General features: G+C 46.8%; 1 protein-coding gene across 1 annotated transcript in view; it reads left to right on the top strand.

Moving 5' to 3' along the window:
- The window catches only part of ADCY9 (adenylate cyclase 9), a 206,326-nt gene that overhangs the window by 124,386 nt on the left and 59,998 nt on the right, over positions 1–21,942 (top strand). The window contains exons 3-4 of the mRNA XM_065411641.1: positions 3,419–3,523; positions 18,230–18,447. Of these exons, the coding sequence (XP_065267713.1) occupies positions 3,419–3,523; positions 18,230–18,447 (323 nt within the window). The remainder of the gene's footprint in view (positions 1–3,418; positions 3,524–18,229; positions 18,448–21,942) is intronic.

Here is a 21,942-nt window from a genome sequence, read left to right as displayed (position 1 = left end):
TTCAAAATTGGCCACCAGGCGATTTGCCTCAACCTCCCACCCCGCCATAAACGTCTCCCCCTTACTCTCACAGATATTATGGAGCACATAGCAAGCAGCAGTAACAATGGGAATATTGCTTTTGCTGAGGTCTAACCTACTCAGAAATCAGCACCAGCGCCCTTTTAAACGCCCAAAGGTACATTTTACCACCATTCTGTACTTGCTCAGTCTATAGTTGAACTGCTCCTTACTGCTGTCCAGGCTGCCTGTGTACGGCTTCATGAGCCATGGGAGCAAGGGGTAGGCTGGGTCCCCAAGGATAACTATTGGCATTTCAACATCCCCAATGGTAATTTTCTGGTCTTGGAAGAAAGTCCCTTCTTGCAGCTGTTCAGACAGTTCCAAAAGATGCGAGCGTCATGCACCTTTCCCGACCATCCCACGTTGATGTCAGTGAAACGGCCCTTGTGATCCACCAGTGCTTACAACACCATTGAGAAGTACGCTTTGCAGTTTATGTACTGTTTGGCAAGGTGGTCCGGTGCCAAGATAGGAATATGCATTCCGTCTATCGCTCCGCCACAGTTAGGGAACCCCATTGCAGCAAAGCCATCCACTATGACCTGCACATTTCCAAGAGTTACTACCCTTGTTAGCAGAAGATTATTGATTGCCTTGGCTACTTGGATCACAGCAGGCCCCACAGTAGATTTGCCCACTCCAAATTGATTCCTGACTGACCGGTAGCAGTCAGGCGTTGCAAGCTTCCACAGGGTTATCGCCACTCGCTTCTCAACTGTCAGGGCAGGTCTCACCTTGGTATTCCTGCGCTTCAGGGCGGGGGAAAGTAACTCACAAAGTTCCATGAAAGTGGCCTTACACATGTGAAAGTTTTGCAGCCACTGGGGATCATCCCCATACCTGCAACCCTATGTGGTCCCACCAGTCTGTGCTTGTTTTCTGGGCCCAGAATCGGCATTCCACTGTATCAACATGCCCCAATGCCGCCATGATATCCCAATTGCCACATCCCGTGCTTTCAGGAACGTCTGTGTCCATGTCCTCCTCACAATCTTCCTCGTGTTGGTGGCTCCTAGCTAGGCTCTGCACATACTCCAGGATAATGTGCGAGGTGTTTACAATGCTCACAAAAGTAGTGTGCAGCTGAGCGGGCTCCATGCTTGCCGTGCTATGGCGTCTGCACGGATAACCCAGGAAAAAAGGTGCAAAACGATTATTTGCCGTTGCTTTCAGGGTGGGAGGGAGGGAAGGAGGGGAGACTTGACGACATGTACTCAAAACCACTCGCAACAATGTTTTTCCCCCATCAGGCATTGGGAGCTTAACCCAGAATTTCAATGGGCAGTGGGGACTGTGGGATAGCTACCCACAGTGCACCACTCCGTGAGTCTATGCTAGCCACGGTATTGAGGACGCACTCTGTCGACCTAATGCGCTTTGTGGGGATATGCACGATCGACTATAAAAATCGATTGCTAAAGATCAACTTCTATAAAATCGACCTAATTTCATAGTGTAGACATGCCCTTAGTGTGAAACCATGAGGTAGGCACCCCATTGATAACCTTTTGCCATGATGAAAATCGACCATTTGTTTCCTGTCTCTTTTTGATCCAGGACAGTATTTTGCCTCTCACCTCATGACTACATTGTTTCTTTAGTAGCCTCTTGTGAGGGATCTTTTCTAAATCCTTTTGAAAGTCTAAATGAATTATGTCAATTGTTTCTCCTTTATCTGCTGTTTTATTGACATGTTCAAAAAATGTGATAGCTTAGTGAAACATGATTTTCCTTTGCAGAAACTGAGCTGTTTAGAGCATATCATATCATATCATGATTTTCCAGATGCTCTTATTCTGTTTTTAATTATTGTTTCAACACTGAGTGGGAGGATGAGGCCATCGAGAGGAGTGAGGCCTCGAGGAAGCGGGGAAGAGGGAATGGTAACTAACCAGTATCCCTGTATATACAGGATTTCAGCATTATCCAGTTGCTTTCCTGTTGAAGCCTTGACTTCTATATTTTCTTATTTTTATGATTTTTTTAACTGTACAGTCTTAACATTGCACTAAGTTATTTGGCATGTCATTTACAGCATAGATGGCAAAAATGCAGTCCAGCACAATATTTCTAATGTGTTCCATTGGAGAGTTTCCTGTTTATTATCTGTATTCCACCTGTGAGTCCCCTATCATGCTGCTGATCCAGAGTCCACATTAGAGGCAAGGAGTCCTTTAAAAAAAGACCACTGAGTAGAGAGCCACTTGCACTAACTTATAGGTGACATATTAATACATATTTAACTTTATTTTAGTGTGAAGATGACATACAGTACTGTACAGTACACCTCTACCCCAATATAACGCTATCCTCGGGAGCCAAAAAATCTTACCGCGTTATAGGTGAAATCGCGTTATATCGAACTTGCTTTGATCCGCCGGAGTGCGCAGCCCCGCCCCCCCGGAGCACTGCTTTACCGTGTTATATCTGAATTCGTGTTATATCGGGTCACGTTATATCGGGGTAGAGGTGTATATACAGAGTTTCAAATTGTGCACTATGATTTTTAGACCAACCAAAACAGGATTTTTAATATGCTTTGTGACAGCTTTGGGGCAGTTCTTTGGATGGAGCCAGACTCCATACAACACAGATTGAGATGGGGGTGGGTGGAGTGCAAAGTTTACCATTGAAGTCTCTCAATCCTGGGGCTGTTCTGTGCAGTCGGTTCCCCAGCATAAATTAGAGCAGCCTGAGGGTTGCTTTGACTTATGCTGGCTATTATAACAGCCCTAACGAGCTGAAACTACAACCAAGGATTGTTAAGGCTTAAGGTTATCCCAGCCTTGGCCTTTGTACTAGCAGCCCAGGTAGGTGGCAGTGTCTGTTGCAGCTTTCTATTATTGCATGAGGTGGTAGGGCTTTCTCTAGAAGCAGGATGTACTGGCACAAAGTAGCTACCCACATTGGAGAATCTGGTCCTGTATGTGCATGGAAAAGCATGTCTCATGTCTAAATATGCTACTACCATACATTATAAATTAATTCACAGGGATTAAACACAGTGCATAATAGCCTATTATACTCAGTACTTCAGGTAAATATTACCCATAAAACTCTTAAGTAAGAAGAACATCTGGGATTGTTCACTGGCATTCCCCTTTCTGCTCATTGTTTTCAGTTCTGCTGTTTAGTTTTCACTTAACCACACAGCAGTTATTCACAATAGCATTTTGTGGCCTTACGCAGCATCCAGCTAAAATTGCAGTATGGTTGGACATCCTATCATGCAATTCTTATTGAAAGGACAGTTTTGAGAGTCTACTTGTGGCAGTGAAAATGAGTCTGTTGTGAAATGCATAATGTTCTGATGGTATCTGAATATTTCTGTTTTCAATTTTTTGTCTTCTTGCAGACGTGTCCTTCATGTAGTGTTACATTTGCTCCCAACAGTGATGTCAGTATAGAGGAAGGAGCTATCCAAAATGGCTGTCAGGATGAACATAAAAACAATACCAAGGTAACTTAAGCTTTCTCACTCCTGACTCCCCTACATCAGTTTTAATAGCCTCATTTTTGTACTGGGTTCCTCCTCACTTCAATATAACTGGCAAGCAGCAGAGCCAATTTCAGAATTCAGAATTTCAGCATAATCCAGTAGAATTTGGGCACCAAATTCTAGTCATTCTGGCCAAGGTTTCCAAAAGTGACTAGTCATTTTGCATGCCTCCATTTTTTAGTGCCCAACTTGACACCTTAGACTTAGAGGATCTGATTTTCAGAAATTGCTGAGCACCTGACTTCTGAACGTCTGACTACTTTAAAATATCTCAAGTTGGAAACCCCAAAACTGATGCACTCAAAATCAATTTTATGAAAATATTTCAACTTATGATGTTCTCTTCTCAGTTACACCTCTGCCTCAAATAATAGATAGGCACAGCAGAAGCACTGTTGTATTTATTTGGATGAAATATATGATCCAAAGTGTTAACATAACCCAGTCACTCTCCAGTATTAAACAGTGTTAAACAAGGGTTAGGTTTTGTATACAGAGACCTCAGCCTGCTTAGTACCATGGCGCAAACACCATTAAAAATCCTTTTAACCTTTTATTAAAGATAAAGAAAAGAAGGAAAAACAGTTAAAGTGTTGAAATGTGAAGTATTAATTAAGGCTTTCATTTTAACAACATGCCTGGTTCTCTTTCCCTTAGCTTGAGAGTTTTAGAAGGAAAACTCCCCTTGCTTGACTGTCTTTTAGATGGTATCAAAGATGGTAATAACAGCTCTTGGTTAGAAGGGAAGAAGGTAGTTGAGATGGGCTATAGCTATTGTTGTTACTGCTGTTGTTAAAGTTTCATGTTGTTTCATCTCAGGGGTGTTTGGTATTCAGCTGAAGCTGGTAGGGGTTGGCAATGTCATCTGGATCCCTCTCTCTGATATGGTCTGGTTCAGGTGATCTCTCAGGATCAGAATGACGAAGGCCCGGGGTCCCAGTGTGGGTGGTAGCCATGATGGCAAAGCTTTCCCCAGTAGCCTCCATCTGTTCTTCCTCTTTTCCCTCTAATGTCTGTTCTTTTAGGACCCACAGAGGGAATGGTGAGTGGAACAGCCCATTCCACATTATTTTATTCATCAATTAGGCCTAATTTCTGACACACCAATTTTGGTTCATTAATTTCCAGACCCACATTTTCTTGCTTACCACGCATCATCTTAACACAGTCCTTCATTTATGAATCAGCACAGACATCTTTTAAGCTCAGAAAGGGCAGAATATGCAGTGAATGCAGTCTCATTTGAGCCTACTGTATTGGGTCCGGTATGCTTGTACTACAACTCCACCATTGCTCACTCTGAGGGAGTTAGAGCAGAGTGGCTACAGGAAATTTCAATTCTTCTTCGAGTGCTTGTTCATGTAATTTCCAATCAGGTGTGTGCATGCACATGTGCACAGTAGCTGGAAGATTTTTCCCTAGCAGCATCTGTCAGGTCGGCCTCGGTGCCCCCTGGAGTCGCGCCTTCATGGCGCTCAATATATGGCCCTGCCAGTCTGCCACCCCTTCAGTTCCTTCTTACCATCAGTGACAGTTAGCTGGAACTTCCCTGTGCTGTTGTCTTGACAAGCGCATTTAGCAGTTTCTTACGTTGTTCTCCATTAGTTTTCCATTTCGTTAATAGTTAGTAGTTGGTAGTTCGTTAGTGTTACATAAGTCTCCTTTGCAGGGGGAGAATTCCCTCCTACACTCTCCTGATGCTGGAACATGCAGGGGTCTCCAGGCTTCAAAGCCAGCGAAGCCTGCGGCAAGAGTATGCCCAGAAGCGATTCTCACACCTCCTGTCCAAAGTGTTTAGGAGAGGGCCAGCAGAAGGATCATTGTGCCATTTGTAAGACCTTTCGGTCCAAGACTTTAAAAGATAGAGAGCAGTGCCTGAAGGTCTTGTTGATGGAGGCAGCACTCCACCCCCAGTCCGACTCTGGGTCGATGGACCCTGTGCTGAGTATCTCCTCCTCGGTGCGGAGTGCACCGGCACCATCAGCACCGGTGCTGGGTAAGGATAAGGACTCACGGCACCGTCACGGCTCGACTCACGGTTCACATGCCCCATGGAGGCACTGCTCACAATCACTGGTGCCGCAAAAGAGGAGGAGGCCAGAGAGGGGTCGCTCTCCCCCTTCTAGGCCTAAGGAGCCTGCCGCTGTTAGACCCAAGTTGGGCCACACTAGTGCTGCTCCACCGGCGATGGTCATGCTGACTCCTGCCCGCATAGAAGGGCAGTTGAGTCTGGACCCTCCTCGCTCGCCGAGGCCGAGCTGTGAGCTGCACCTCCCTTTGACACCGGAAGCGTTTGAAGCAGCCCAAGAACTGCTTCACCTCATGGCAGCATTCTCTCCTCCAAACAGGACAGGTCACCAGCACCGGTTGTTCCCCGGGCCCACTATGATGGCCAGCTGATCTCCAACCCCGGCGCGCCATCCCCGGCACCAGAGCACACCCAGCAGCCATGCTGATCCCTGAGGCCTTGGCGCGAAAGCACGGTGCCTAGAAGTACCGCTCCCCTGTGATCATCGTTTTCAGACACCTCGGAGTCAGAGTCAGGCTCCTATCAGTCCCAGAGGAGTAGGAGCAGACGGTCCACGTCAACTCGGAACCGACACCCTTACCCAGCACGGTGGTCCGCCCAATAGCAACCCCCAGTGCAATGGCCCTTTTGGACTCCCTGGGCTTTTCATCAAAGCCAAGGTCGCAGCCCAGGGTCTCATTCCAGGGCAACGTCGGTGGCCTCTGCCTTGTTTGTCCCCCCTGCCAGCACTGGCAGGGTTGGGGGTAGGCCTATTACCACCCTGCACTACCATCTCGATGCCTCCAGCACAGCCGGCACCGGGCCTGGGGGGCCCGGCATCAGCAGGGACTCCAGTGGCGACATCGACTCCGGTGCCAATAGCAATTCAGACCTTGAGAATGATATTGGCACCGACGGCACTTTTGGCACTGGCGGTGCCTGCGTCGGTGTATGCAGTCCCTACACTGAGGGGCATGACACCATCTGGGTGCCGCAGGACCCATCGGTGTGGCAGGAAGGGAGCAGCCACCACTCATGGGGGTTCTCGTCCTTGCCAGATGAAGCGTTGGTGGGAATGGCGACAGCCCCGGCCATGAAGGACAACAGGGTTCTGCAGAAATTGTTGCAGAGGGTTTCCCAGGGCCTGGGCATTCAGGCAGAGGAGGTAGTGGAGGATGCAGATCCAATGGTGGACATTCTCGCCCCCTCCGGACCTGCATGTATTGCCCTGCCCCTCATAACAACCATCTCTGACACCACGAAAACTCTGTGGCAAACTCCAGCCTCGTTGCCCCCTACAGCTAAGCGCAACGAAAGTCACTACTCTGTGCCATCCAAGGATTACGAGCATTTATACACGCATCCCACACCTAACTCTCTCATGGTCAATGCTGCCAACCAACGCGAGCGTCAGGGCTTCCAGGGGCCCTCCCCGAAGAATCGGGAGGCTAAAAGGCTTGTCCTTTATGGGAGAAAGGTCTATTCCATGGGAGGCTTGCAGCTCCGCATATCCAATCAGCAGGCCATCGTCAGCAGGTACTCCTACCACACCTGCTCGGCGATGGCCAGATTCACAGAGCTGCTCCCCTCGGATTCCCATGCCGAGTTTTCACTGTTGGTTGAGGAAGGGAGACTCATCTCAAGGGTGTCCCTTCAGGTGGCACTTGACGGAGCAGATGCGGCCACCAGGGTTATGGCCACAGGAGTGGCTAGGAGAAGGGGCTCGTGGCTCCAGGTTTCTGGCCTCCCCTGCGATGTACAGCAAAACATTCAGGACCTGCCTTTTGAGGGTGAGACTCTCTTCTCAGAAAAAAAAGACAAAAGGCTAAACAGCCTTAAACACTCCAGAGCCATCCTCAGGTCCCTGGGCCTCTATACGCCTTCAACGCAGCGGAGACACTTCCGTCCACAGTCTCCTCAATGGTTCGATCATCAGAACTGCCAAGATGACTCCAGAAGGAGAAATCGGAGCGGCAGGAGAAGGCCGCGTCAACCCTCTGGCCAGGGCTCAGAACAATCCAAGCCATCTTCAGGGGCCAAACCGGCCTTTTGAAGGTGCGGTCGAGGACAGCGCACCAGAGCAAGATCGGGATCCACCCCGCCTTACCTTTTCATCCCGACTATCCCCTTTCTACCGTGCTTAGTCCTGTATTACTTCGGACCCCACTGGGTGCTCCACACGATAGAGAGGGGATACTCCATCCAATTCTGTGCTTCCACCCCGCTTCCCCTTCCCTCTTCAGGGACCCCTCTCACGAGCAACTCCTTATACAGGAGGTTCACTCACTACTGTCGCTAGGGGCAGTGGAAGAGGTTCCTCAGGAGCAGAAGGGCAAGGGCTTCTATTCCCAGTATTTCCTAATACCGAAAGGCAAAGGCGGCCTCAGGCCTGTCTTGGATCTGCAAGAACTCAAGTTCATTAAGAAACTCAAGTTCCGCATGGTCTCTTTAGCCTCCCTTCGCTGGATCCAGCAGACTGGTATGCCACCCTTGACTTGAAGGACGCGTATTTTCATATTGCAATTACTCAGCCCCACAGAAAGTACCTCAGGTTTGTGGTGTACAGTACCCACTACCAATTCACAGTAATAATAATAATAATAATAATTAATGGAGATATCCCATCTCCTAGAACTGGAAGGGACCTTGAAAGGTCATCGAGTCCAGCCCCCTGCCTTCACTAGCAGGACCAAGTACTGATTTTGCCCCAGATCCCTAAGTGGCCCCCTCAAGGATTGAACTCACAACCCTGGGTTTAGCAGGCCAATGCTCAAACCACTGAGCTATCCCTCCCCCGAGGGAGTCCTTCTGTTCGGCCTGTCAGCAGCACCTTGAGTCTTCACCAAGTGCATGGCAGTCGTCACTGCATTCCTGTGCAGGCACCAGGTACAGGTGTTTCCGTACCTTGACGACTGGCTGATCAAGGGCCGCTCCAGGACCCAAGTGGAAGCTCAGGTCAGATTCATCAGAACCACCTTCGACAACCTGGGTCTCCTTCTTAACGAAGCACAATCGACTCTGTCCCCGGTCCAGAGGATAGAGTTTATAGGGGCAGTACTGTGGACTCGACCCAAGCCAGGGCATACCTGCCGGAAGCAATGTTTCAGGCCCTGACAGATATCATTTGAGGCATCAGACAGTTTCCCACCACCACAGCAAGGAACTGCCTGAAGCTTCTCGGTCACGTGGCTGCCTGTACCTACGTGGTGCAGCATGCCAGACTCAGGCTTCGATCCTTCAGTCGTGGCTGCATCAGTGTATCTCCCAGCCCGGGACAGTTTGGACAGGATCATGACCCTGCCTCGTCCAGTACTCGACTCCCTCCTGCATTGGCTCAACCCTCAGGAGGTGTGCTCAGGGATCCCCTTCACTAGTCCGCAGCCATCTCTCTCGCTAGTGATGGACGCATCAGACTTGGGCTGGGGAGCTCATCTGGGAGACTGCAGGACCCAAGGTCTCTGGTTTCACGCAGACCTGGCTCTCCACATCAACATCAGAGAGTTGAAAGCGGTGCTGTAAGACTTCTGTGTGGAACATTCAATACACCTGCAAGCAGGCCACTTGGTGTTTGCTAACTCTATGATCAGCCGATTTCTAAAAGGACTCGACAGACTGTACCCTCACATCCTCACACCCTGTCCCCACCTGGGACCTCAACCTGGTCCTATCTAGGCTCATGGGACCACCCTTTGGACCATTGGCGACATGCTCCCTGCTTTACCTCTCTTACAAGGTAGCGTTCCTGGTAGCTATAACCTCGGCCAGGAGGGTGTCTGAGCTCAAGGCCCTAACATCAGACATTCTCTATACCGTGTTCTATAAGGACAAGGTTCAGCTCAGGTTTCACCCTACTTTTCTCCCAAAGGTTGTGTCACAGTTTCACATCAACCAGGACATCTTTCTCCTGGTATTCTACCCTAAGCTGCACTCTACTGGCAGGAAGCAGAGACTTCTCTCACTGGATGTCTGCAGGGCGCTAGCCTTTTACATCGAGAGAACGAAGCCATTCAGAAAATCGGTCCAGTTATTTGTGGCAGTGGCAGACAGAATGAAAGGTCTGCCTGTGTCATCACAATGCATTTTGTCATGGATCACATCCTGCATTCATGAGTGCTACAACCTGGCAGGGGTTCCCGCACCCCCAATCACTGTGCACTCTACCAGGGTGCAGGCTTCATCAACAGCATTCTTGGCGCAGGTACCCACTCAGGAAATCTGCAGAGCGGCAATATGGTCCTCCATCCACACTTTCACCACACACTATGCAGTTACCCAGCAGACCAGAGACGATGCAGCCTTTGGACGAGCAATGTTCCAATCAGTGGAAGACTCTGACCTCAACTCCTGAACGTAGGCTTCTCGTAACTGTTGTTCTTCGAGATGTGTTGTTCATGTCTAGTCCAATACTCACCCTCCTACCCCTCTTTCGGAGTTGCCAGAAAGAAGGACTTGAGGGGGTGGCGGGTTGGCAGGGCTGTATATTGAGCGCCATGAAAGCACAACTCCATGGGGTGCCCAGGCTGACCCAACAGATGCTGCGAGGGAAAAAGCTTCAAGCTACCTTGCACATGCGCGCGCACACACCTGATTGGAATGGACATGAACAACACATTTCGAAGAACAACAGTTACGAGAAGGTGAGTAACCGTTTTTTCCAGTGCAGGCCTCAGCACATCAGGAGGCAGTTACTTCAAAAGAAAGATGTTGCTGGTCATCCCAAAATGCTGAGGTGATATGCGTAGGATACTTTTACCCCTTCTGCTTCTGTTTAAGTGTCACCTACCACAAACCACCAGAGACTCTCTAAAGCAAACAACCTCCACACAGGCTGAATTTTTCTTTGAGATTTCCACCACTGCAACTCCATCAGTGGCAGCAGCGGTTATGATCCCTAGTGTGTATTAGCTGTTGACATTTTAATCACAGTTTCATCTGTCCCTGCTTAGAGGAGGTCTGTGGAACAATGGATAAAATGCCAGTAGTGTTTTCTACACTAGTGCCACTTTGAGATGCAACAGTGGATAACTAGAAGAAAAATGCTAGTGTACACAAGTTATATGCAGTGTAGTTGTAGCCGTGTTGGTCCCAGGATATTAGAGAGACAAGGTGGGTGAGGTAATACCTTTTATTGGACCAACTTCTGTTGGTGAGGGACCTAAGCGATTGAGCCACACAGAGTTCAGAGACCCGAAGAAGAGCTCTGTGTGGCTCGAAAGCTTGTCTCTCTTAACAACAGAAGTTGATCCAATAAAAGATATTACCTCACCCTCCTTGTCTCTCAGCTTACACAAGGTCAGATGTGCCTCATTTATTCAGTTTAAATATTACCAAACAAAGCAAGACTGATATATATATGCTGCCCGGTGACTCTGGAATGCCTACTTTAAATAGAAGCAGGTTGAACACAAAAAATCTAAAACATGCAGTGACACTTGAGTCCCAGGTCCTACAGATGCCTTAAGTTTCTTGAGGAGAATGGCAATAAGTTTCCTCTGGCAGCCCTCTTTCCCTAGAGACTGCCCACTCTTCATAATCCCTTTATTAGAAATGCCTTATCGCTGCCTTTAGATGCCAGCTTAGTGTGTTCAAGCACCGCTCTCAGTTTTCCTAAACTACATAAGGAACTCGTCTGGCTCCTAACTTCCTGTGGAGTTCTCCTTTCCCAATATGCACCTCTCTTTATTAGAGGAAATTGGGATAGGGTGCATCAGTCAGTCTGCCAGTCACCATCAGAAACTACTGTACAGCTAGAGTTAGCAACATTTATTAAATAGGGATTTTCTGCTGCCACACAAGCAATTTTAAAATCTAATCTTGTCCTGTTAAGATTAACAGAGTGGTGATAGCCCAGAAAAACCTTGAGCTGACGGAAGGGAAGATTTTTCTTAGGGATTTGAGCCTCTGCCAGAGAGCTGAAAGAAAAAAAGGCTCAGAGAAGTCACAGTCACAGAGTTTAAGGCCAGAAGGACCATCAGATCATCTAGTCCAGCGGTTCTCACAACTAAGTTTTTGGTGACCTCAGAGTGTGGCTGTGACAAAGTGGGACTGTTCTTAATGTTTCCTCTGAATACTGTGTGGGTGCCTCAGTTTCCCCTATGCATTTCTTAAGTCTCTAGGTGGTGGGATAAAGGCCAGTGTGAATAAATCACTGACACTCTGTCTCCCTGGCGACAAATGGCCAGGGCCCTTCCCCCCTGCAATGAAATAGCTAAAGGTGAACAAAGAGATCAGGTGACCTCCTGGCCCGGGAAAGAGACAAAGCCCAGAGAAGGAGGGGCTGGAGGGGGTTTCACTTTGGAGCTGGCTGGGGACTAGGAGTGAGGGCAGAAGACTGGGGTGTCTGGCTCGCGGGACCCCAGGATGGATCCGGCTGAGGGGTCCGGTTCTTTGTACCTACAAGCTCTGTTTTAGACCGAGTTCCTGTCATCTAATAAACCTCTGTTTTACTGGCTGGCTAAGAGTCACGTCTGACTGCAAAATGGGGGTGCGTACAGGACCCTCTGGCTTCCCCAGGACCCCGCCTGGGCGGACTTGCTGTGGGAAGTGCATGGAGGGGCATATGCTGAATGCTCCAAGGTCAGACCCAGAAGGTGAAAACATGTGAGCTTCTTGCCCTGAAGATGGTCTGCTCCGAGGGAGAGGAGGTTCCCCAAAGTCCTGACTGGCTTTGTGGGGAGCAGTTCCAGAGCATCGCCCGGGGACTCCGTGACAGTGGCCACCTTGCTGGTGGCTGCTCTGACAAATTTTTCCTAAAATACTTAACTTTAGGAAAAACAAATAAATATGTGCATGTACATGTCCAAATAATTGTAATTTATGTATGTAGTAGGAAGTAGAGCTTCCCATTCAGTGTTCCCATTCTTGTGCTTGGAGTGTGTCATGGAGCGGGAGCCCCTCACCCTGCTGGGGAGCTGCCAAGACCTGCAGCAGCTTGGAGCTGTTGAGCTGCTGCGGTAACTACAGCAACTGTAAACAGCAAGTGTGGCTCCATAGGTAACACTGGTCTACAATTTTTGAGAAGTTGTCTGCTTCAGAGATAAAATGTGCTATTTATTATGTATTTTGATGTGCTGAATTCAAATATGACAATTAAAACAACTGATTGGCTACTGTTTCTAAGATATTTAAGTTTTTACATTTTATGTCTATGTATATTGTGTAGATAGTAGAGTTTTAATCATAAATTGTAAACCTAGGTCTTTTCATGTGTTTATGGTTGCTTTACATGATAATATTTCACCTGTCCTGTTTATGTAACACTTTAAAAATCAGCAAAAGGGTTATCTAAATAAAATTTATTATGAAACAAAAGACAAAAAACTATTATGTACATAGTTTAGTCCTATTCAGTGTCTACTCGGCGCTTCTTGGCTTGTCTCTTGTATTCATTAAATGGAGCATCTCTTGTCACTGTCCAGCAATAGTCTGCAAGCATTGATGGGCTCCATTTGCCCTGATAGCGTTTCTCCATTGTTGCAATGTCCTGGTGAACTTGCTCGCCGTGCTCGTCGCTCACTGCTCCGCAGTTCGGTGGAAAAAAATCTAGATGAGAGTGCAAAAAATGTATCTTTAGTGACATGTTGCAACCAAGGCTTTTGTATGCCTTGAGGAGGTTTTCCACCAACAACCTGTAGTTGTCTGCCTTGTTGTTTCCGAGAAAATTTATTGCCACTAACTGGAAGGCTTTCCATGCCGTCTTTTCCTTGCCACGCAGTGCATGGTCAAATGCATCATCTCGAAGAAGTTCACGAATCTGAGGACCAACAAAGACACCTTCCTTTATCTTAGCTTCACTTAACCTTGGAAATTTTCCACGGAGGTACTTGAAAGCTGCTTGTGTTTTGTCAATGGCCTTGACAAAGTTCTTCATCAGACCCAGCTTGATGTGTAAGGGTGGTAACAAAATCTTCCTTGATTCAACAAGTGATGGATGCTGAACACTTTTCCTCCCAGGCTCCAATGACTGTCGGAGTGGCCAATCTTTCTTGATGTAGTGGGAATCTCTTGCACGACTATCCCATTCGCAGAGAAAACAGCAGTACTTTGTGTATCCAGTCCGCAGACCAAGCAAGAGAGCAACAACCTTCAAATCGCCACAAAGCTGCCACTGATGTTGGTCATAGTTTATGCACCTCAAAAGTTGTTTCATGTTGTCATAGGTTTCCTTCATATGGACTGCATGACCAACTGGAATTGATGGCAAAACATTGCCATTATGCAGTAAAACAGCTTTAAGACTCGTCTTCGATGAATCAATGAACAGTCTCCACTCATCTGGATCGTGAACGATGTTGAGGGCTGCCATCACACCATCGATGTTGTTGCAGGCTACAAGATCACCTTCCATGAAGAAGAATGGGACAAGATCCTTTTGACGGTCATGGAACATGGAAACCCTAACATCACCTGCCAGGAGATTCCACTGCTGTAGTCTGGAGCCCAACAGCTCTGCCTTACTCTTGGGTAGTTCCAAATCCCTGACAAGGTCATTCAGTTCACCTTGTGTTATGAGGTGTGGTTCAGAGGAGGAGGATGGGAGAAAATGTGGGTCCTGTGACATTGATGGTTCAGGACCAGAAGTTTCATCCTCTTCCTCTTCCTCGTCTGACTCAAGTGAGAATGATTCTGGTGCATCAGGAACCGGCAGTCCTTCTCCGTGGGGTACTGGGCGTATAGCTGATGGAATGTTTGGATAATGCACAGTCCACTTTTTCTTCTTTGACACACCTTTCCCAACTGGAGGCACCATGCAGAAGTAACAATTGCTGCTATGATCTGTTGGCTCTCTCCAAATCATTGGCACTGCAAAAGGCATAGATTTCCTTTTCCTGTTCAACCACTGGCGAAGATTTGTTGCACAAGTGTTGCAGCATATGTGTGTGGCCCACCTCTTGTCCTGCTCTCCAATTTTGCAGCCAAAATAAAGGTGATAGGCTTTCTTAACCATAGTGGTTATACTGCGCTTTTGTGATGCAAAAGTCACTTCACCACAAACATAGCAGAAGTTATCTGCACTGTTCACACAAGTACGAGGCATCTCTGCTCACTTTGGCTAAACAGAAATGTGCCCCTTTGCAAAGTCAAACACTGACAAATAAGAGAGCACGACACTGTATGATTTCTAGAGCTGATATAGGGCAATTTGTTCAGCAGAGTGATGTAAGCTTCGTTATGATTGCATCATCCATGACTTCTAGGAATAACATGATGCAATTCATATCATGTATGACGCAATACCAGCTTCAGATTGCATCATTCATTGTTTTGCCTAAAAAGCAAGTACTGTCCAAACCCAGTCATAGATTTATTCATAGATCCAGTCAAAGATGTATTTTAGTCATTTCTGGTTTCAATTGAGATCCCTTTATAACTCACTTATCCTCCGCCATTCCCAAGTCAAGGGTCGTATATACTGACCCAATAGCATATCTTGAAAATTAGAGCCAATCAACAGTTTTAAGCATCATTTTCATTCTCAGTGACCCAGAATTAGTAAAGTTTGACTACATTGTTTTAATTGTCATATTTGAATTCAGTACATCAAAATACATAATAAATAGCACATTTTATCTCTGAAGCAGACAACTTCTCAAAAATTGTAGACCAGTGTAATCCTGGCAAGTGATCTTCCCTCCATACTGCAAGGAGGGCAAAAAAACCCCAAGGTCCCTGCCAATCTGACCTGGGGGAAAATTTCTTCCTGACCCCATGTATGGTGATTAGTTAGACCCTCAGCAAATGAGTAACAATCAGCTACCTAAGCATGTGAGAGAGAAAGTGCTTGGAGCCACCTCAGCACTGGCCCTCCCCATCCAGCGTGTCAACTCCAGCCGTGGCCATCTCCAATGCATCACAGGAAGGAGACTAAAAACAAACAAAAACACACCCCTTCCTGGACCAGAGTACCATCTCAAGCCCTGAACCATGAACTTTAGGAACAGAGGACATGAATTGGAAGGGACTCCCAGCCCTGCCCCCAACCATCACAAGCAGCCCTGTGATACAATTGCTCTTCTAATTTCCAGCCTGAATTTGTTCATGGCCAGTTTATACCCTATTGTTCTTCCATATCAGGCTTCTCCACATCACTCTAAAGAAGCATACATTTTCATCAGTTTCCTCAGATGAGCAGAAAGAATTAAAAAAATAATAGTCTAAAGAGATATCTGTCATATTTTAGCTTCTATATAAACATTTTCTACAGTTAATGTATTTTCAGGCAAAGAAACTTACTAAAGTGTTAATTAAAAGAAAAAAGAACACCTTCAAGTGGGGTGGGAATTACCTGTTAACCAGCTCTTGATTTAGTGGATTCCTTATGGAGATGGTCCTGATTTAAATTCCTCTAACCAAGTAATGTTTAAATATAAGTATCCTAGGTACAAGAAAGCTTCAGATGGAAAGGGATCGTTCCTCATTGAACCCTCCTGTCTGCACTAGCACATACAATCCTCATTCCTTCTGCAAGATAGCACATAGTCTCTAAAGATATATTAGTCAAAAAAACTAATGAGATTCAGAAGGTATTATATATGGTCTTTTGGCAAGAATCAAGTATTCTGTCAGTTTAAATATCTGATATAGTAGTCTTTATTTGGAGACTATGGTCTGTCTTTGCAGAGGATGACTTATGAGCCAAATTAGTTGGGAGAAAGAATTTAAACAGAAAAATGTAAATGATTATTGGAAATTGTTTAAAAGCATTTTATTTGAGAACAAGCTCAAAAAAACAACAATCCCACAATCAAGAAGGAAGGCTGCACTGGTTAAAAAAGCCAACTGGGATTAGGGGGAAGTGAAGGCAACTGTAAAAACAAAACAATGTATAGCAAATGGAAGAAAGGGAAAGTTGATAGTATAAATATAAATCAGAAGCTACGAATTGTAGAAAATTGTTATGGGAGGCAAAACAACACAAAGAGAAATCTATGACCAGAAGAGTTAAGGACAATAAGAAGGAGTTTTTCAAGTATATTTAGGAACAAAAGGTATCTTAACAATGGTATTGGTTCCTTACTAGATGAAAATCATGGAATTGTCAATAATAATGCAGAAAATGCAGAAGTGCTTGGTGAAAAAACCAGATGACATATTAGTATCATATGATAACACTTTCCATTCATTGGTAATTATGGAAGGTGTGGAACAGCAGCTACTAAAGACAGTCATTTTTAAATCAGCAGGTTTGGATACCTTGCATTCAAGAGTTTTAAAAGCGCTGACTGAGGAGCTCTCTGTACTGTTAATGTTGATTTCCAATAAGTCTTGGAACCCTGGAGAAGTTCCAGAGGACTGAAGGAAAGCTAATGTTGTGCCACTATTGATATCTTTTTTTTATGAGATTAAAAGTTTGGTTGATAAAGGCATTTGACTTGGTACTACACAATATTTTGATGAATAAACTAGAGCAATACAAAATTAGCATGGTACACATTAAATGGATTCAAAACTGGCTAACTGATTGGTCTCAAAATGTAATTGTAAAGGAGAAATCATCATCAAGCAGGTATGTTTCTTGTGGGGTTCCACAGAGATCAGTTCTTCATCCCAGCAATTTAAAATTTTCATCAGTTACCTATAAGAAAACATAAAATCATCACTGATAAAGTTGGAAGGGGACCCAAAGTTGGGGACATGATAAATAATGAAGGGGACAGGTCACTAATATAAAGCGATCTGGATCACTTGGTAACCTGGGCTCAAGCAAACAATATGCATTTTAATGTGACCAAATATGAGGTCATATCTAGGAACAAAAGATTGTGGGCCATACATACAGGATGAAGTACTGTGTCGTGGGAAGCAGTGACTGAAAAAGATTTAGAAGTCATGAACATGAGCTCCCAGTGCATTGCTATGGCCAAAAGGGCTAATGCAATCCTGGGATGCATAAACATGGGAATCTCAAGTAGGAGTAGAGAGGTTATTTTACTTCTGTCTTTGACGCTGGTGTGACCACTGCTGGAATACTGTGTCCAGTTCTGATGTCCACAATTCAAGAAGGATGTTGATAAATTGGAGAGGATTCTGGGAACAGCCACAAGAATAAATAAAGGATTAGAAAACATGCCTTATAGTGAGAGGAGCTCAATCTAGTTAGCTTAACAAAAAGAAAGTTAAGGAATGATTTGACCAGTCTATAAATACCTACACGGGGAGCATACATTTGATAATAAAGGGCTCTTCAATCTAGCAGACAAAAGTATAGCAATATCCAATGGCTGGAAGTTGAAGCAAGGCAAATTCAGACTAGAAATTAACCTTCGGAACAACTTACAAAGGGTTATGATGGAGTCTCTATCACTGACAACTTCTAAATCAAGATTGGATGTTTTTCTAAAAGATATTCTCTAGTCCAAACAGAAATCAATTCAGGGAAGTCTTATGGCATGTATTACACAGGAAGTCAGACTAGAAAATCACAATGGTCCTTTCTGGCCTTATCTATATAATAAAATTCCAGGATTGTCACTCTGTCAGTGAGTCACTCTGAAGTACAGAATGTCTGTGGCATCAGTGTGGAATGGTGTAAATAGCTACAGGCATCGTTGAGAGCTCTCTTTTTTTAGAATATCATCAGGTTCAAACCTCTGTGCTGTTTGTATGTTTTCTCACATATTTATTCCTTCACTCGTACATTTCTTCTTGCTATGAAGCAGACTCCTGGACGACGCAGTCCAAAGACCCAGAATGGACTTTTGCGTCCTCCACGGGACGAGAAGCTGAGCAACAGCCAGACATCACTTTATGAGATGTTGCAGGAGAAAGGAAGATGGGTAGGAGTGAGTTTGGACCAGTCGGCACTCCTTCCACTGAGGTTCAAAAACATCAGAGAGAAGACAGATGCTCATTTTGTGGATGTGATTAAAGAAGACAGGTAAGAAGGAACTAGCTACATAATTTTAAAATAGTGTGGTAGAAAGAAAGCAAACATGCTCCATGCCTTTAATCTCTATTCCCCTGCTCTTGTGTGATGTTGGTCATCATACTGTAAGTTTTCTAATGTTAGTCTGCTTGCTATTCTGTAACTACAGTAGGAACTCATCAATCTGAAAATTCTGCTAAGAGGAATACCAATGCAGGTTTTTACTTAACTTTATTAATCTTTCTCTTTGAACAGTTATTTTACATTTGAGTCTTTTGAACTAAAAATATCCTCAAAAATGACAAAATCTTTGTAATATGTTATAGTACATATGTTATTTGCATTTGCTATTTTTACTATAAACATGGAGCTACAAAAATTTCATATCTGCTTATAATAATTATACCTGGGGACATTGAAGTGTTTAGGAAAATATATACACTCTGTGTCTTGGATGCTGAACAAATAGAAGGGGACTGTCATGAAAGTATTGGTCTGATATTGTCCTAAATATACTTTCTGTAAAATTAGGCCCTCTCTCTTCACTTTAGGATTTTAAATTGTCACCCCTTCTATGGGCAAGAAATATAGGAAAATATAGGCTCCAAGATCCCGCAGTCGGTGACTTTACACAAAGACACACAATTTCCCTCTTACTATGGCCAGACTTTAACTTGAGTCTGTCAAAAGAATAGCTTGTGAACGTTAGGAATAACAACATTAGATAATAAGCTATTTCTATTGTGATAGCAAGCAAATCCCAGTTAGATTAAGGGCTTCATTGTGCTTGGCTCTATATGAGCACATAGATAGTAAGTGTTTAGGGGACAGGAACAATGTCTTCCTAATTACAAGCATGACAAAACCAGGGAAGACAGAACAGAGAGAGTGTGAATGGGGAGCCCAGATTGCAAATAAAAGATTGTGGGATAGCTAGTGGTACAGAGCATACATCTTTTTTGGTTTTTATTAAATGTTGCGTACTATCTGTTTGTTTTCATCACACCTGCCTGTTTAACTTCTTCTCATTTCCTGTTTTATCAAACCCTTGTCCTTTCCATTTTTACACACATACATATCCATATAATTATATATAAACTATATCCAACCACTTAGCCATTTTAAGGGTCTGTTTGTTTAATTATTTCTAAATATACATCCATTTCTCTCCCCCTTTCTTTTCTCAATTAAAGTTTCTCCCAAGGCTACCATCAATAAAAGTTCTTCTTCGAGTGCTTGTTCACGTCCATTCCACATTAGGTGTGCGCGCGCCACGTGCACGAGCATCGGAAACTTTTCCCTTTGTGGTACCCGTCAGGCCAGCGGGGCCCCCGCCTGAGCGGCGCCATTGCGCCGTGCATATATACCCCCGCTGGCCCGACCCCCTCCAGTTCCTTCTTACCGTCCGTGGCGACGTTGGAACAAACTCTTGCTCTCAAACGAGAAGCAATCCCTTAGCTTTAGAGTACTTAGCTGCTATCAGTTCATTAGCATTCTATTGTTGTGGCCACTTAATAGATTAGGTGCTTGGAGGCTTCCAGCACCCACCCCGGGCCGCAGGGCATGCTGCAGGCCCAAGGGTTTAAGGCTTGCGCCACGTGCCGCAAGCCCATGCCGGTTAGTGACCCCCACGACTCCTGTCTACGTTGCCTGGGGGAAGCACACCAAACAGAGAGATGCAATATTTGCAAGGTGTTTAAGCCTAGAACAAAGAAAGAGGGAGACTTTCACTTGAAGCAGTTGTTGATGGAGGCAGCGCTGCAGCCATCGGGCCCGGAGCGCCTGACGGCGGCTCCAGCCTCCTTGGTGCGGAGTGCCCCGGAGTCGTCAAGAGACCCGGTGCCGGATAAGCACCGCAAGCCATCGGCCTCGGAGAAAAGTAGGCCACAGCAGTGCTCATCCTCCCCGGTGCGGCCCGAGGCCAAACCAAAAGAAGGGCGCGGACGTTCCCCACAAAGGAGACCGGCACCAACTAAGGGCCCGGGCACCAGAAAGAGCGGGATGGACATGGTGCCTGCGCCGGCACCGATGGCACCGGCGCCACAAGTCCCACTGAGTCCAGCCCTAAGTGAACTCAGAGAGGACGACGGGCTCGAGGGAGTAATAGATCAGCCCTCCATGCCTGACACCTTTGCGGCGGCGAAGGACCTCATCGGGTTGTCGGCGGTGAGCCCCCTCCCGATCAGGGAGAAGCCTCCGCGCGGTGCCGTCGAGGGGAAAGCTGGCAATGGTGCACCGTTCGAGGACACCCTCCCGGCATCGCTCCCGGTTGAGCGTCGAGTCTGTGGACTCTCAGTTACCCCTGATGCAGGAGGAAGCCTCGGTACCGGAGACAAGTCAGCGCACAGGGTTAGTGCAAGGACCCGACGCTCTCCGGCACCCTCCAGAGACCAGCACCAGGAGACGGCGAGCCGACCATCGCCGAAGGCTTCCAGAATTCACCGGTCCAGGTCTCGGGAGCACCGATACCAGTCCCGGTCCCATGAGCAGCGGTCCCAGTCCCGTTCCCGATCGGCAAGAAGCCGCTCGTTGGCCTCCCGCCAGCACAGGTTGACGGCACCACCGTTGCCTTCGCGCTTGGTGTCGCCGGAGTCCGGCGCCGACTCGGGCCGATACAGTTACCCGCACCGGGCACCAGACAGCAGAGAATACCAGGCTGGGTGGCAACCCCAGTGGGGACCGCCAGGACACTGGCCCTTCTGGACCCCTTGGGCCTACCACCAGCGGCAAGGGGCTCCCTCCAGGGCCAGCTACTCGGTGTACCGGTCCCGGTCCCCGCACCGACACTCCTCCGTGCGGGAAGCTATGGCATCCACACTATCTGCACCATCACCGAGCGAGAGACAGGAGAAACCGGTACCAAGTCTGGTGCCGCCCCAGGGTCAGCTGTCCAGGTCCAAGCCGGAAGCCCCTCCTTCAGGGGAGGGGGACCAAGGGGACCAGCAGGAGGAAGCAGAGCAGCTGCTGACCTCCTCGTCATCACCGGATGAAACAGTGGCAGGCACAGCGCTATCAGGACCGCCGCCAATAGACCACAAAGCCCACCAAGAGCTGCTGCGTAAGATTGCTCATAACTTGGGATTACAGGCCGAGGAGATGGTTGAGCAGGAGGACCCCATGGTGGACATCCTGAGCCCAGAGGGTCCATCCAGAATAGCGCTTCCACTCATTAAGACCATACAGTCGAACTACATGGCAGACCCCAGCCTCCAGTGCTCCAACAGCCAAAGGTGTGGAACGCAAGTACTTCGCCCCGTCAAAGGGGTACAACTTCTTGTTTTGCCACCCAAGCCCATGTTCCCTGGTAGTCTCGGCGGTAAACGAGAAAGAGCCCCATGGGCAGCAGGCCCCGGCCCCTAAGGCCAAGGAAGCGAAGCGCCTGGACCTGTTTGGCAGGATGGTGTATTCCTCAGGGGGCCTCCAGTTGAGGATTGCTAACCAGTAGGCCATCCTCAACAGACATAACTTCAACTCCTGGGTGGCAGTGGGGAAGTTTAAGGACAACCT

Source organism: Emys orbicularis, chromosome 10 (genome assembly GCF_028017835.1).
Source record: "Emys orbicularis isolate rEmyOrb1 chromosome 10, rEmyOrb1.hap1, whole genome shotgun sequence".
Classification (NCBI taxonomy): Eukaryota; Metazoa; Chordata; order Testudines; family Emydidae; genus Emys; species Emys orbicularis.
The sequence above is the reverse complement of the archived record's forward strand: the minus strand, read 5'-3'. Positions and strand labels throughout refer to the sequence as shown.